Source organism: Suricata suricatta, chromosome 16 (genome assembly GCF_006229205.1).
Source record: "Suricata suricatta isolate VVHF042 chromosome 16, meerkat_22Aug2017_6uvM2_HiC, whole genome shotgun sequence".
NCBI lineage: Eukaryota > Metazoa > Chordata > Mammalia > Carnivora > Herpestidae > Suricata > Suricata suricatta.
In genome coordinates, this window is record NC_043715.1 from 292135 (window position 1) to 305885 (window position 13751).

General features: G+C 54.2%; 1 protein-coding gene across 1 annotated transcript in view; it reads left to right on the top strand.

Moving 5' to 3' along the window:
- FANCA (FA complementation group A) overlaps nucleotides 1-13751 on the top strand; it is a 51888-nt gene that overhangs the window by 37939 nt on the left and 198 nt on the right. Inside the window, exons 30-42 of the mRNA XM_029926306.1 lie at nucleotides 1498-1626; nucleotides 5089-5173; nucleotides 6773-6939; nucleotides 7433-7538; nucleotides 8514-8570; nucleotides 8705-8809; nucleotides 9752-9864; nucleotides 10684-10822; nucleotides 12046-12123; nucleotides 12380-12482; nucleotides 12871-12946; nucleotides 13174-13330; nucleotides 13472-13564. Coding sequence (XP_029782166.1) covers nucleotides 1498-1626; nucleotides 5089-5173; nucleotides 6773-6939; nucleotides 7433-7538; nucleotides 8514-8570; nucleotides 8705-8809; nucleotides 9752-9864; nucleotides 10684-10822; nucleotides 12046-12123; nucleotides 12380-12482; nucleotides 12871-12946; nucleotides 13174-13330; nucleotides 13472-13564 — 1408 coding nt within the window. The remainder of the gene's footprint in view (nucleotides 1-1497; nucleotides 1627-5088; nucleotides 5174-6772; nucleotides 6940-7432; nucleotides 7539-8513; nucleotides 8571-8704; nucleotides 8810-9751; nucleotides 9865-10683; nucleotides 10823-12045; nucleotides 12124-12379; nucleotides 12483-12870; nucleotides 12947-13173; nucleotides 13331-13471; nucleotides 13565-13751) is intronic.

Genomic DNA, 13751 nt, shown 5'->3' on the forward strand with positions numbered 1-13751 from the left:
GGGATGGACACTCAGGAGAAGGGGCAGTAGGGGATGGACACTCGGGAGGGGGGAGCCGTAGGGGCATGGGCACTCAGGACGGGGGGGCACTAGGGGGATGGACACTCAGGACCCAGGCAGGGGGTAGGAGGATGGACACTCAGGACGGGGATGGGGGCACTAGGGGGATGGACACTCAGGAAGGGGAGCAGTAGGGGCATGGACACTCAGGACGTGGGGGGGCAGTAGGGGCATGGACACTCAGGACCCAGGTGGGGGGCGGGGGGCAGGGTGATGGACACTCAGGACCTGGGAGGTCACTAGGGGGATGGACACTCAGGACCCGGGCAGGGGAGGCAGGAGCAGGTGCATACCCCTCGGGCGGGAGAAGAGCAGGGAAGGCAGTGAGGCGAGGGGCTGTGGAGGTCCTGGCTGTCTGTGGCCTTCTTGATGGAGCTTTCTTGGTGTGGCCTCGAGTGTGGGGAGAGCACAGTGGCCAGCTGGGCAGACAGAGGGCTGACGGGTGCCGCGTGCGCTACTGGCTCTGAGCTGCTGGAGCAAGTCAGTTAAGGTCGAGCCCCTTTGAGTCCCAGGGCCAATTACTCAGACCACAGGGCGGGGTGTGTGCTGTTCTGGGCGTGAGGGTGGGGTGCTGACCAGCCCCTGCATGTGGGGCTGCGGGGGCAGCGAGGGAAACGTCCTGGACGTGTAATGGAGCTGGTGGGGCACAGGAGCCCTGGGGGCGGCCGAGGGCGGGGCCGGTGTGAGCTGTCCCGAGCCCCTGTCCCCCTGTCCCCCGTCACACGGCTCGCCCTTGGGAGACGGGGTCCTGTGGCGTCAGATTGCAGAGGGAGCGAGTGGACGGAATAACTGCTTCTCCAACAAGGAGGAGGGTCCGTGTGCAGCCAGCCGTGAGTGCTTTCTGCACAGGCGCATGCACCCTGGGGTCCCCCTGCTCTCCTTCCTCTCTTTTCGCTGGGAAAAGGAAAAGCAATTCATTTTCTGGTGTGAGGATCCATAATACGCATTTCGTACCCTTGGGTCACCGAATGTTAAGTTGTGCTCGGTCTGTTTCTTTTTTCCTTCCGCGGGTAATGCTCAGATACATTCTGACGGTTCCAGGTGGCGTGGGCGAAGCACCAGCCTTTTATAGCCTCTGTTCCTTGCCCACTTGTGGATTGTGGGGACGTCTTACTTGGGCTTCACCCTTTCTGCATAGATGACAGTGGCATGTGCCTCTTGCTGCGGCTTTAGTTAGTACATCCTCAGGATCTTTCCTATGAGCCCCTGCAGAGTCTGGTCCAGATCCGGACACCTCTGCTGGTGGACCCTGGGATCACGACCCAGGGGACAGCCCCCGAGCAGGCCTTGACTGCAGTGGCGGACCTTCCTGCACCCAGAAGCCCTGGGTCTCAGCACCTGCCATTGCTGTGCCCCGGGCTGTGGGCTCACGTCCCGGCTGCTGGGACCCTGGTTTATAGCCTTCCTCAGCGGAGACCTTGGTGTTTGCTGTTCCAGGTGGGACTTCCACCAGTGGGCGATCCACGAGCACTTCCTCCCCGAGCCCTCTGCCGCGGGGGGCTGCGACGGAGACCTGCAGGCCGCGTGCACGCTGCTCGTCGACGTGCTGATAGACTTCTGCCAAAGGTTGGGAATGCCGATGCCAGAAAGCATCTTACTTTTACTCTTGGTTCTTCTAAGGAGGTGTTTTTTCTCCGACTGCTTGGGTTAGACAAAGCGCACCTGAACACATCCTGGTAGCCATGTGAGTCCATTCGGAGTAAAGGTGAGCTTTGTGAGTCCAGTTTCTTTGTGTGTAGATTTGCCAGGGGCAGTGACTCGTGTTTCTGCTTTGTCACCCGACACGTGGGTCGTAAGTGTAAAGGGTGGGAGAAGTGGGCGGCTGGCCCACCACCCTTGGGGCCGGCAGTGTGGGTGAGGGCTTCCTGCTGGGAGTGCACCGTGCAGGCTGCGCTGACACGGTCTGTCCTCACATTGCCGTGTCCAGATGACGAGTGAAATCAGTCCCATTTTCCACATTTTGGGTGATCTGTTACGTACATCATAGAAAACCATTCTTGTTACCCCCTGAGAAACACGGTTCATGCAGATGGTTACTGAAGACAGTGCAGGACAGACGCCTTTGTTTCCCCTGCGCCCCTTCTCCACAAGGGTCTGTAAGCCCAGCAGCCAGTCCTCAGCACTCTCACAAACTCACGTGACATCCCGACACCGCCAGGACACCAAGCGCTTCCTGCCGGTGCCTAGTGGCTGGGGACAGCACGTGCAGTTCCAGGCAGGCCTGGGGGCCAGCCCTCTTTTCCCTTGCTTCTCTCTCAGGAGGGACAAACGTGCACGTGTGCACGGAATGGAATCAGTGAGTGTCTTCATTCCTTCCTGGAGACATAGAGGAAGGAAAAATAAGAGGGAGACAAACCGCAAGAGAATCTTAAATACAGAGAACAGATGGGGCTTCTGGAGGGGTGTAGGGTGGGGAGTAAATGGGCGCTGGGCGTTAAGAAGGTACTTTCGGGATGAGCACTGGGAGTTGTATGTGATCAGTAACTAAATTCTCTTGAAATCATCACTGCACTATATGTTAACTACCTTAGGTTTATTTAAAAAAATTTTTTTTAATGTTTTATTTTTGAGAGAGAGACAGCATGAGCAGGGGAGGGGCAGAGAGAGGGAGACACAGAATCTGAAGACAGGCTCCAGGCTCTGAGCTGTCAGCACAGAGCCCAACACGGGGCTCGAACCCACAAACCCTGAGATCATGACCTGAGCCGAAGCGGGACACTCAACCGACTCAGCCACCCAGGCGCCCCTAGATTTAAATAAAAATTTAAAAATCTATATATTATAGCATGTATCAGAACTTCTTTTTATTACTGAGTAGTATCCTATTGAAGGATGGACTATATTTTGTTTATTCATTAGTTGATGGACCTTTGGGTCTTCACTTTTTGGCTATGAACAAATGTGTCATGAACATTTGTGTACAGGCTTTTTTGTGGTCCTGTAATTTCTTTGGGGCATATGCCTAAGAATGGGGTGTGCTGTGTTATACTTTAACTTTTTTACAAACTACCAGACTGTTTTCCAAAACTGCCCATTTCACATTCCCACCAGCAGTATACCGGAGGGCTCCTCCCCATATCACCAACATAGTTGTAATTATCTTTTGCTAATACCCATCCTAATGGACATGCACTGGTATATTTAGTTATGGTTTTGATTTGGTTTTCTCTGGTGGCTAATGACATTGAGAATATTTTCATTTGCTGATTCACAATTTGTGTGTCTTCTTTGAAAATGTCCCATCCTTTGCCTGTTCTAAGATTAGGATGTTTACGGAGTTGTGTTATTGACGTACTCTACAAACCAGACCCTCATTGGATGCGAGTTGCAAGTATTTTCTCCCATTCTGGGGCGCCTGGGTGACCTAGTCGGCTAAGCGTCCAACCTCGGCTCAGGTCACGATCTCGCGGTTCGTGGGTTCGAGCCCCGCACTGGGCTCTGTGCTGGCAGCTCGGAGTCTGGAGCCTGCTTCCGATTCTGTGTCTCCCTCTCTCTGCCCCTCCCTTGGTCATACTCTGTCTCTCTCTGTCTCAAAAAGAAATAAACATAAAAATTAAAAAAAAAATTTTTTTAATGACAATAAAAATAAATTTTTAGAAGTCCAATTCATCTTTTTAGTTTTAGCTCTTCATTTAGTTCTTTGGTTAATTTTCGTACAGGGAATAAGGAAGGGGTCTCCCTTCACTCTTTGGAAGGTGGACATCCAATTGTCTCAGCACGTTTTGTTGAAGAGACTGTACCTGCCCACTAAATGGCCTTGACACCCTTGCTGAAAATCAGCGAGCCCTATAGGTGAAAATTTGTTTCTGATCTCTCTATGAAGTTGCTGTATATGTCTGTTCTTATGCCAGTATCACACTGTTTTAATTACTGAAAGCTTGTAGGAAATTTTAAATCGGAAAATGTGAATCCCCCCAAGTTCTTCCCCCATGCCCCACCGCCCCCAAGATTGTTTAGGGGATTCTAGATTCTTCGCAGTTCCATCGGAATTTCAGGATCAACGTGTCCGTTTCAACATAACCAGCTGGGATTCTGGTAGGCTTGTACCGTAGGTGTGGACGCGTGTTAGCGCTACCACCATTCTGACAGGACTGGGACTTCCTAGCTATGAAGATGGGGGGCCTTTCCGTTTATTTAGGCCTTCTATACTTCTTAAACGATGTTTTATAGTTTTCAGTGTACAAGTCTTATACCTCCTTGGTTAGATTTATCCTACAGTATTTTATTATTTCTAACACCATTGTAAATGGAGTTATTCTATTCGATAATCCATTGGTAGTGTATAGAAGTAAAAGCGATTTTTGTATATTGATTTCATGTCCTGCAACTCTGTGAACTTATTTGCTTTAGTAGCTTTCTATTAGGGATTGTTTAGGGTTTTTTATATACAAGATCATATCATCTGTGAATAGAGACAGTTTAACTTTTTCGCTTGCAGTCTGGATGTTTTTTATGCCTTTTTCTGAGTGAATGTCCTCGCTAGAACTTCAGTGCAGTGTTGGATGGAAGTGGTGACAGAAAACAACTTTGTCTTCTTTCTGATCTTAGGAGGAAAGCTTTCAGTCTTTCATCATTAAATATGATGTTAACTGTGGATTTTTCATAGATGGCCTTTATCAGGTTAAGGAAGTTCCGTTCTACTCTTAGTTTGTTGAGTGTTTTTATCACGAAAGGGTACTGAATTTTGTCTAATGTTTTATCTGTGTCTATTGAGATGATCATATGGCTTTGTATTTTTATTCTGTGGATATGTGCATTACATTGATTTTAGGGTGTTGAACCAACCTTGCATTCTTAGAATAAATCCCACTTGGTCAATGCACATAATTGTTTTTAGATGTTGCTAGATTGAGGTTGCTGGTATTTTGTTTTAGGTTTTGCTGTTTGTTGTTGATGACTGGGGTGTCACATGGTCCTCTGGGACCTCCTGGCTCTGTGACCACATGCCACTCTGGAGGAAGGAGGGGAAGCTGGAATGCCTATACATCAGGAGATACTTAGGAGGCTTTTGTTGTGTTTTTGTTTCAGTTCAATAAGTTACAACTACTCAGAGAATTCTGATTTGGTTCTCAGTGGCTGCACAGGAAATCGGGATATTTTTTCCAGATTGCAGGTGAGGTCAAACATGTAAAACTTGGTGTTTCACTTGATTTATGTTGTCTGCTATTAAGATTTATTTTTATTGATTTTTTTTTAATTTTACAGAGAATGTGAACCAGGGAGGGTGCAGATAATTTTTTTTAAGTTTGTTTATTTTGTGAGAGAGAGAGAGAGAGAGAGTGTGTGCACAAGTGGGGAAGTGGCAGAGAGAAAGGGAGACAAGAATCCCAAGCAGGCTCCACACCATTAGCTCAGAGCCTGATGCTGGGCTTGAACCCACAAACCATTGAGATCATGAAGTGAGCTGAAGTCAGATGCTTAACCAACTGAGCCACCCAGGAGCCCCCAGGAGAGAGAGAGAGAATCCCAAGAAGGCTCCACACTCATTGTGGAACCTGTTGTGGGACTAGATCCCACAACCCTGGGATCATGACCGGAGCTAAGAGGTACTCAACTGACTTAGCCACCCAGGCACCCCAAGATATTTATTAGAAATATACGTAACAGGCCCTAAGGCACCCCCACATAATGAAGACCCACATCACGTACGGAATGGCCCAGACCCAGAGTGACTTGTGCTCACTTCACCAGTGAATATCACAGAAAATGCAGAAACAATAGCCAACTCCAAGCTTTGGGACATTTGAAATTTCAAAATAGAGGCCGTTGAGCAAATAGCAGCTTCAGTAGCAAATGATTGCTCTCCACCACTTTGTAGCTCTTGGCTGCCCTGTCTGGGTGCCTGGCTCTGAGAAGTTACACAGATAACCCTCCACTTGCCAAAGGAGGGCTTAGGGCCTGCCCGCAGGCCACGGCTCTTCTCCCCAAGGCAGGTGCCGCGGCATGGCAACAGGCTCTCGCTTTGAGGTGGAAGGTAGAGTTTCCAGTCCGAGGACCTGTCCGCGTCCGGGCCTCTCGAGCTGGTCTCCTGCTTCCTGGTGGTGTCTGTGCTTTTCAAGTGCTCGACTAGAGAGGATGTGGGGAGTGACAGACCGTGGAGGCTGAGGTCTGGGACACAGGGGAGACTCAACCTGCCAGTGACCAGAACGTCCCACAACAAAGGGCCCCAACCCCCTCATCATGCCTTCTGTCCGCCGCATCGTCGTGACTGGCTTTTGTGGGAGCGTGAGGGGCGGACGCCGTGGCCTGGGACTTGGGGTCACACGGGGTCACACGTGGCAGGGGCGATGCTTTGAAGCGGGTGCATCTGAATGCGCAGACACTGCACACACTTTGTGCTTTCAGTCAGTAGGCATTTATTGAGTGCCTACTGTGTACGTGCCTTCTGACTGTAATTCACCTGCAAATTATGTGTGTGCACACACCGCTATGTGTAGTGAAAGAGCAAATGATAAGCAGTAAAATGTTAGCCCTCGGTGGATCTGGGTAGAGATGTTCTTTGTACTGTTCTGTTGCAATTTTTCAGTGATTTCCAAGTGAAAAGACTCGTTCCAGTCATTCCTAGACTCCTCTAAGCCCACCCAGCCTCATTTCAGAGTCCTGATTGGGGCTGACAATCAGCCCTGAGGACTTTGTGCCTTCACCTGTGGGGACAACCATCTGGAACCAGCGATGAGAGTTTCGTGAACCTTTTGGGCTTGTTTTTTTCCAGGAGATGGCTGCTGACCTGGAGCAGGGCCCGGTGGCACCCCGCGGTTGCTCACCTCCTCCGGGGCACTTCCTGTTCGGCGTTTTCCGCAGAAGGCTCCAGGCTCTGGCTAGTGGGTGGGATGTGGCCACCCGCCTGCAGAGGCAGCAGTTGCTGCTCACGTGCCAACGGTAGCACTGCACTGGGTGGACAGTCCATCTTGACTTGAATTTCCTTCCACTGGTGACTTGTTTCTGTCCCCTGTCCCTAGCCTGTGATAGCATCTTCCCCTTGGCATCCCCATGGAGAGAGCAGGGTTTAAAGCTTTGGATTAAGGCCGTCCTCTTCAGACTCAGGAGCTGTTTTGCTGAAAGACGTAGCCTAAAGAATTCACAAGGAAAACCATGTGTGCTCAGAGATGCTCCTTGTAGCCATGTTTAGGAGTAGGAGGGCATGTCTTTTCCCAGTAGACTGTGCAGCACCTTTCACTTGGCTATTGAACAGCTTAACCCCAGGCTGTGGGGTGAGATACCGTGCATGTTGGCAGTGCACCCGGCAGGGCACGGCCCCGGGGAAGGACTCCGGTCCTAGAGCAAGTCGGGACAGTGGCTACGGAGCTGAGTCTGCTCCCGGGGCGTGGAGTGAGACCACGCCACCACCGCTGACGCAGCCCTTCTCTGCCAGGATCCTCCTTGGTCTGCCCCCGTCTGTGGTCGTCGGCAGCCCCCAGGCCAGACAGCTGGCCGCCCCCGATTGCACCGAGTTCTTCCACTTGGTTAACTCTGAGCTGGTAGGTGTGGGCGAGCAACCTTGGGACCCAGGGACGGGGATGATCGGTCACTGAGGGCTGCCGGGTCCTGAAACTTCACGAGTGCATCTGTGGTCACGTGGAGCCAGTTGCTTGAGTGTGTGTGGCTGCTCCGGGAGCCGGGACGGGGGCCTCTGTGTGCCCAGCCCCCTCCCGCAGCCAGAACCGGGGCGCTGTGGCTCCTTCCCCAAGAGCTCCGTCCCTCTTTGGAGCCGTCCTCAACTCTCAGCCCTCAGGGCCCACGAAGTCCTGCAGGCCACGGGCCTCCATCTCTTTCCACTTTTGACATTGCGGGCACACAAAAGCCAGAGGTGCCAAGGAGACCGCTGCTCCCACCAGTCTGCCCTGCATCCGGTATACACGCTGTTCAGGGTCAGGCACCCCATGACCTTACCCAGAAAAACGAAAGTCTGCATCCAGTCAGGGTCAGCGAGGTGACCAGGACCAAGCAGGTTCTGCACGCTTCAGAATAGCCTCTACTCCTGAAGTGTCCTTAGTTCTTAAAAGTGTGCAGATATGACTAGAGGTTGAACTAAGGTCCTCTTCACTCACAGCTTTAAAAGGTGACTTAGAAGGCAGGAAGAAGAGACTGGTGTTCTGGGAGGGGCTGTGGAGGCTGCAGGTGTGGGACGGGCGGGTCTGAGAATGCAGAACGGGGGTGGAGAGAGATCCCCGGATCAGGGCCATCAGAGCGCCGCCCTCAGCAGCTGGCCCTTGTTGGGGCCAAAGTGGGCAGGCTGGGGGTCTGGCTGCACAGAGGAGCCCCGTGGAGAGGCTGCGGGTTCCGGGCCCAGCTGCCAGTGGACGTAAGGCTACGCCTCTGGTCAGCAGTGGTGCTGGCATCTGGCCGCCGTCCTCCAGGGGGTTTCCTTCCTCCGCTGGAGCCTCTGGGCAGACGCCGCCCTCCCTCCCACGCCCCTGTTGGTTCCTTGCTCACTGGCCTGTGCTGTTTTGCAGAGAAACTTCTCTGGTGGAAGTGCCCTGCCCCGTGACCTCACAGTCCACTTCTTCAGGGTAACTGTCCCCCCTCCGCGCCTCCCCAGGGCCTGCTTGACCGCTTGGGCTAAAGCCGCGCTCGCTTGTACTTTGAAGCCAGGGCCGGGGTGTGCACGCAGACCGCTGAGCCTCTGGCACATTCTTTCCCTCAGGGGCTCCTCAATGCCTGTTCACAAAGCAGAGACCCCTGCCTGACAGCCGACCTGGTCCTGACCACAAGCCAGACGGAGTGCCCCCTAGTCCTGACTTCTGCTCTGGTAGGCACAGCTGCCTCCTCGGGGCGCTCCTGGGGCTGCCATGATGACTGGGGATCCGGTCCTGGTCATTTGGAAAAAATGGGGGGGGGGGGCGGAATGTGACCTATCAGAGCAGAGGAGGACAGGCCTCCCTGCCTGTGCCTGCTGGGTGAGAACGTGTGTCTGTCTGGGTTCACTGTGGTTCTGCGTTGGCTTGAGCTGAACCCTAATTGCCTGTGCTCCCCCTGTTCAGTTCCACCTGTTGTCCCGACAGACCGCCATCTCAGAACTTGAGAAGAGAGGCGCTCAGCCCTCTGCCAGCCTGGCCCTTGCGTGGCCTGACACTCTCAGGTTGAGAGTGAGGGCTTCCTTTGCGTGTCTTTGCTAGCTTTCTCAAGTTTATTTTGAGAAAGAGGATCCCAGGCAGGTTCCATGCTGTCAGCATAGAGCCCAAAGCAGGGCTCCCTCCCATGAACCGTGAGATCATGACCTGAGCTGAAATCCGGCGTCGGACACTCAACAGGCCTAGGCCCTGGGTGCCCTGTGCTCTTAGAGTCCTGACGACACGCAGCTCTCCTGGTGCCGTGGGCTGGAGTCCGGACTCTGGCAGCCACAGGACTGGAGCTGGTGCGCCCCGAGTGTCTTCGCTTTTCTCTTAGTCTGTGGCTCGCGTGGGTGGAGTTCACTGCAAGAGCCGTCCCGTGTGTAAAACACCAGCTCTCAGTCGTCTGCAGAGGAGGAGGAATACCTCCTGCAGCGGCCTTGGACCTAAGTCAAGTGCATGAGGCCCTCCTTGAAAATAGGAGGTGTTGGGTGAATGTGAGCTGTGCTGAGCAGTGTCAGCGGCAGTGGGACTCGGGTCTTCAGTGGTCACTCGAGGGTTCAGTCTTGGCTATAGGAACTGAAGAGGTGTCCCAGGATAGCCTCCCGTGATCTGCTTACTGGTGCTCTGTCTTCTGGAAGTTGTGGTGGCCACATCTGGAGCCCGAACTGTGCCATCGGTGGGGGAGATGCCTCCAGGGCCCCTGGCCCCGAGAGCTGCAGAGGCTGCGGGAGGCCTGGCAGTTCGGCAGGAGGTAAGTAGGAAGAGGGGAGGAAGCGTCGCTGTTCTTCAAGGTCAGCACTGGGTTATCTCCGTGAACACGCTGGGGTCGGGACAGGCCACAGGGAAGGCTCTGCCGAGGCCTGTGTGCGAGGGAAGAAACAGACCCGACCTAGCGCTACACAGGAGTCCCGGATGCCCAAGAGTGTTTTGGGCAAGACTGACATTAGCAGGTCCCTGCCCGGCTTTGCTGCCCACATGCCCCTCTTCTACATCCACAGTTGGTCCAGGACAGATAGTGCCAGCATCACGGGGATGGGTCCCGGTCTGCCCAGCTGGCCATCTCCGGTGCCCTCTGGACGGGCGGAGGACGGTGTTCCTAGAGGCACTCTTGTCCCACCCAGCCTCCTTTTATTGCCGAGGTGCCCGGCCTACTGCTCAGGGCCAGGAGTACCCACAGTCCCAGAGGACAAGGACAGCATTATATCCCATTCGTTTTGGGCCTGGGTTTTAACCTGCTGGGAGAGAACCTAAGGTTCTGAGCGGTGGGTTCCAGGTCAGAGGCCTGTGGACCACAACCCTCTTGCTAAGCTCAGCCAGTCAGGACCAGGTGCCCTGACCAGGCCCTACGCCTTCCTCATGTTTCTGGCACAGAAGCCTGTTGACGAGATGGGAGACTGGTCTCTAAGCAGTGGGGTAAGCCCGGCGTGGGCATGGGCCTCTGCTGGGGACACAGACCTGGTTTCTGCCACCTCTAATGCCCCTCCGTGCTTCACCTGAAGGGGGGCAAGGCTGACGTCCTGACAGTCACAGGATGGGAGGCTTCTGTGGTGACATATGTCCTGTCTCCTAGCTGCCTCTCCCCGGACACGGCGTCCCCTGCACCGGACCCGGCCTGGCTCTCTGCCGCCGCACTCTACTTCGCCATCCAGCGAGCCCGCGGTGACCGCGCCGGGAGCCGGCTGCAGCGGCTCGGCTGCCAAGGAGAGGAGGCAAGACATGGAGTTCTTTCACTTCCTTTTCTGGCAAGCTTGCTTTATCCGTGTTCTGATCAGCTGCGTTCTTCACGGTTCACCTCCTGAGCTGTGCTTTTCCAAGGACAGACAGGAAGTGCCTGGTTGTCCTGACTTCATTAGGAAGTAAAACTTACCACGTTTATAGGTTTAGTAATATTTGATGCTCGAGTTCACTTTTGATCTTATTATGTAGCTTGTGTCCTCTCCACAAGCCAGGGCGAATGTCAGCTGCCCAGTGGGCCTTCTGCACTCCCGTTCGCACAGCCGGGGCCCCTCCAGTCTCTCCCCGGCTAAAGCCCTGGTGAACTGGAAATTCAGGGCGCCTGGGGGGCTCAGTTGGTTAAGCATCTGACTCTTGATTTACGCTCAGGCCATGATCTCGTGGTTTATGAGTTCAAGCCACGCACTGGGCTCTGCGCTGACAGTTGGGGAGCCTTCCCCAACTTGCAGGTTCTAGCTCCCAAAATAAGTTACAAACAAAAACCTGGGAAGACAACCTGTCAGTCTGGACATAAGCCTGCCTGAGGTTTTCGGTAATTACAATTTCATGTGGAAAAACCCACAAGGGGGATTCTCCTACGTTTGTTTTTGTTGAAAGTGATTTTAGTGGGACCAAGCCTCCCAACCCTGTGTGTGCAGAGGGCAGTGCCCAGACAGAGTTTACCCAACCAGCCCGTAGGCCAGCAGGTTCCTGCCTCTGGTCAGGATGGGACGGGTGGCTTTCTCTCTAGGGATTTCATAAACTTCTCCACCAGCAGCCTGGGAGTGAGGCTGGGTGGGGGTAAGCTCACAGGCTAAGGAAACCCTGAGCAACAGCTTGGTTTTTCACTGCTGTCAGTTGTGCAAGCTGAGGTTAAGGGCACATATAGGGCACATATGACCCAGTCAGTAAAAATTTATCCTGAAATTACTTAAGTGGATTTTATGAAGAAAGAACAATTTTAAAGATTTACGTCCTCTGCTTCTAGATATTTGGTCAAAGAACACTGTACGTTCCTTAGTGTTCTTAGAGGGTAAAATGTAGGGGATTTTGTTTGTTTATGTATTTATTTTGGGAGAGGAAGAGAGAATCCCTAGCAGGCTCCAAGCTGTCCACTCAGCCCCCACGGGGCTCGACCCCATGAACCGTGAGATCATGAGCTGAGGCCCCGGACGCCCCAGGAACTTCACGGCTGTAAGTGGACCTGTTTTGTTTGCAGCTGTTGGTTCCCCTGTTTTTCTTTTCCTTGATGGGCCTGCTTTCATCACATCTGACACCACAGGGAAGGCCTCATCAGGTAAGGTGACTTCCCCACTGTGGCCTGCACGACACCCCAAGGCCTCAGAAAGGTCTGGGAGCACAGCCCTGGAACCGTAGTTTTGAAGGGGTTCTCAGGAGTCTCGTGCTCACTGAGGTGAGGGTCCCCGGCCTGTCCCCCCGACAGTCACTACTTAAGGCTGCCTTCGAGGGGGAGGTCAGCCCTCTCCCCAGTGTGTGGCTGTGCTGACATCCATGACCTTATCGTCAGCCTCCCTCTTCTGTGGGCCACACAGGCTGTTGACACTCTAAAGGCTTTGGACATCTGTGCTGAGCTCCTGGGGTGTCTGGGGAAGAGGAGGATATCCTGGCTGGTGCTCTTTCAGGTGACGGAGACAGGTAAGGGGCCACGAGACTTGATAGCAGGGGAGGACGGCCTGCATCTGTCCTAGTTAGCCGTCTGGGAACACCGGTGACCCAGCAGAGGCAGGCTGCAAACCCCATTTCTTAATCTTTCTTGAAAAATAACTTTCAGATGGTTAAGAATGAGACCTTGGGTCTGACTTTTCTCATTTTAGAAAGTGTATCTTCTTGGCAAGTATATAAACTACACTTCGGGATAAATGCAGAGTAAACTCATTTAAACAAGAGAATTTCATGGGGGCACTGAGCATTCCGGGGACCCGGGGAGGCTCTGCTCCCCACAATGAGGATGCCACCCCTCCCAGCCCGAGGGGGGGGGGGGCACCTGTGGCGCTCACTGAACCCACCCCCCCTGGCGTTGCAGATGGCAGCCTGGGGCACGTCCTCCTCCGCCTGGCCCCAGATCAGCATGTCCGCCTGCTGCCGTTCGCCTTCTACAGGTAACTGCGCTTCCCTGGCCGCTGCCAGCGCGCTCAGTGAAGGAGCCCCCGCCTGTGGGGCCGAGCTCGGGTCAGAGGGGGTGTACTAGGTCTCAGTACTACGAAGTAACTCCCTCCAGCTGGGAAAGATGCCTATGAGGTCATGCCTCAGATGAGCGGCCGCTCTGGGCTGACTGCCACTCACCTCTGTGGGGTCTTTAGAGTCTCATGCATCTCCTCCCCTCCAGCCTTCTCCCCTACTTTGACGAAGACACCCTCACCAGGGAGGAGGCCTTCCTGCACGTGGCTGTCGACATGTACCTAAAGCTGATCCGTCTCTTCGTGGCTGGGGAAACCGGCGCCATCTCGGCCGTTGCCAGCAGGAGCCAGGAGCTCCGGGCCCAGGCAGGTGACACCCCTCACAGACCTGTGCGGCCAGCTCTCTGGGGCTCGAGGCCTGTGACAGCCCCCGCTGGCACAGTGAGCAGCTGGGGCATCCTGACTGCTCACGGGACTCCCTGACCTGAGGCCGTGCCTGTCCCCTAGGGTGACCCCGTAGACCTGATAACAAAGGCTCGTCGATTCCTGCTGCGGTCAATACCCAGATGCCCGAGAGAGAGCTTCTCGAACATGGCGGAGGTAACACCCAGACGCTCGAGTTGGTGTGTGCGCAAGGGCAAACGGGAGTGCGGTCATTCGCCACCCCCACTGAAAGGGGCACCCGAGGGTGCGGCACCTGCACGGCGGCCACTTACCTGTTGGGCTGCGGCTGCCAGCTGCCCTGGCCCCGGGCGTCTGGGGGCTGCACTCTGCTGAGCACAGTCGG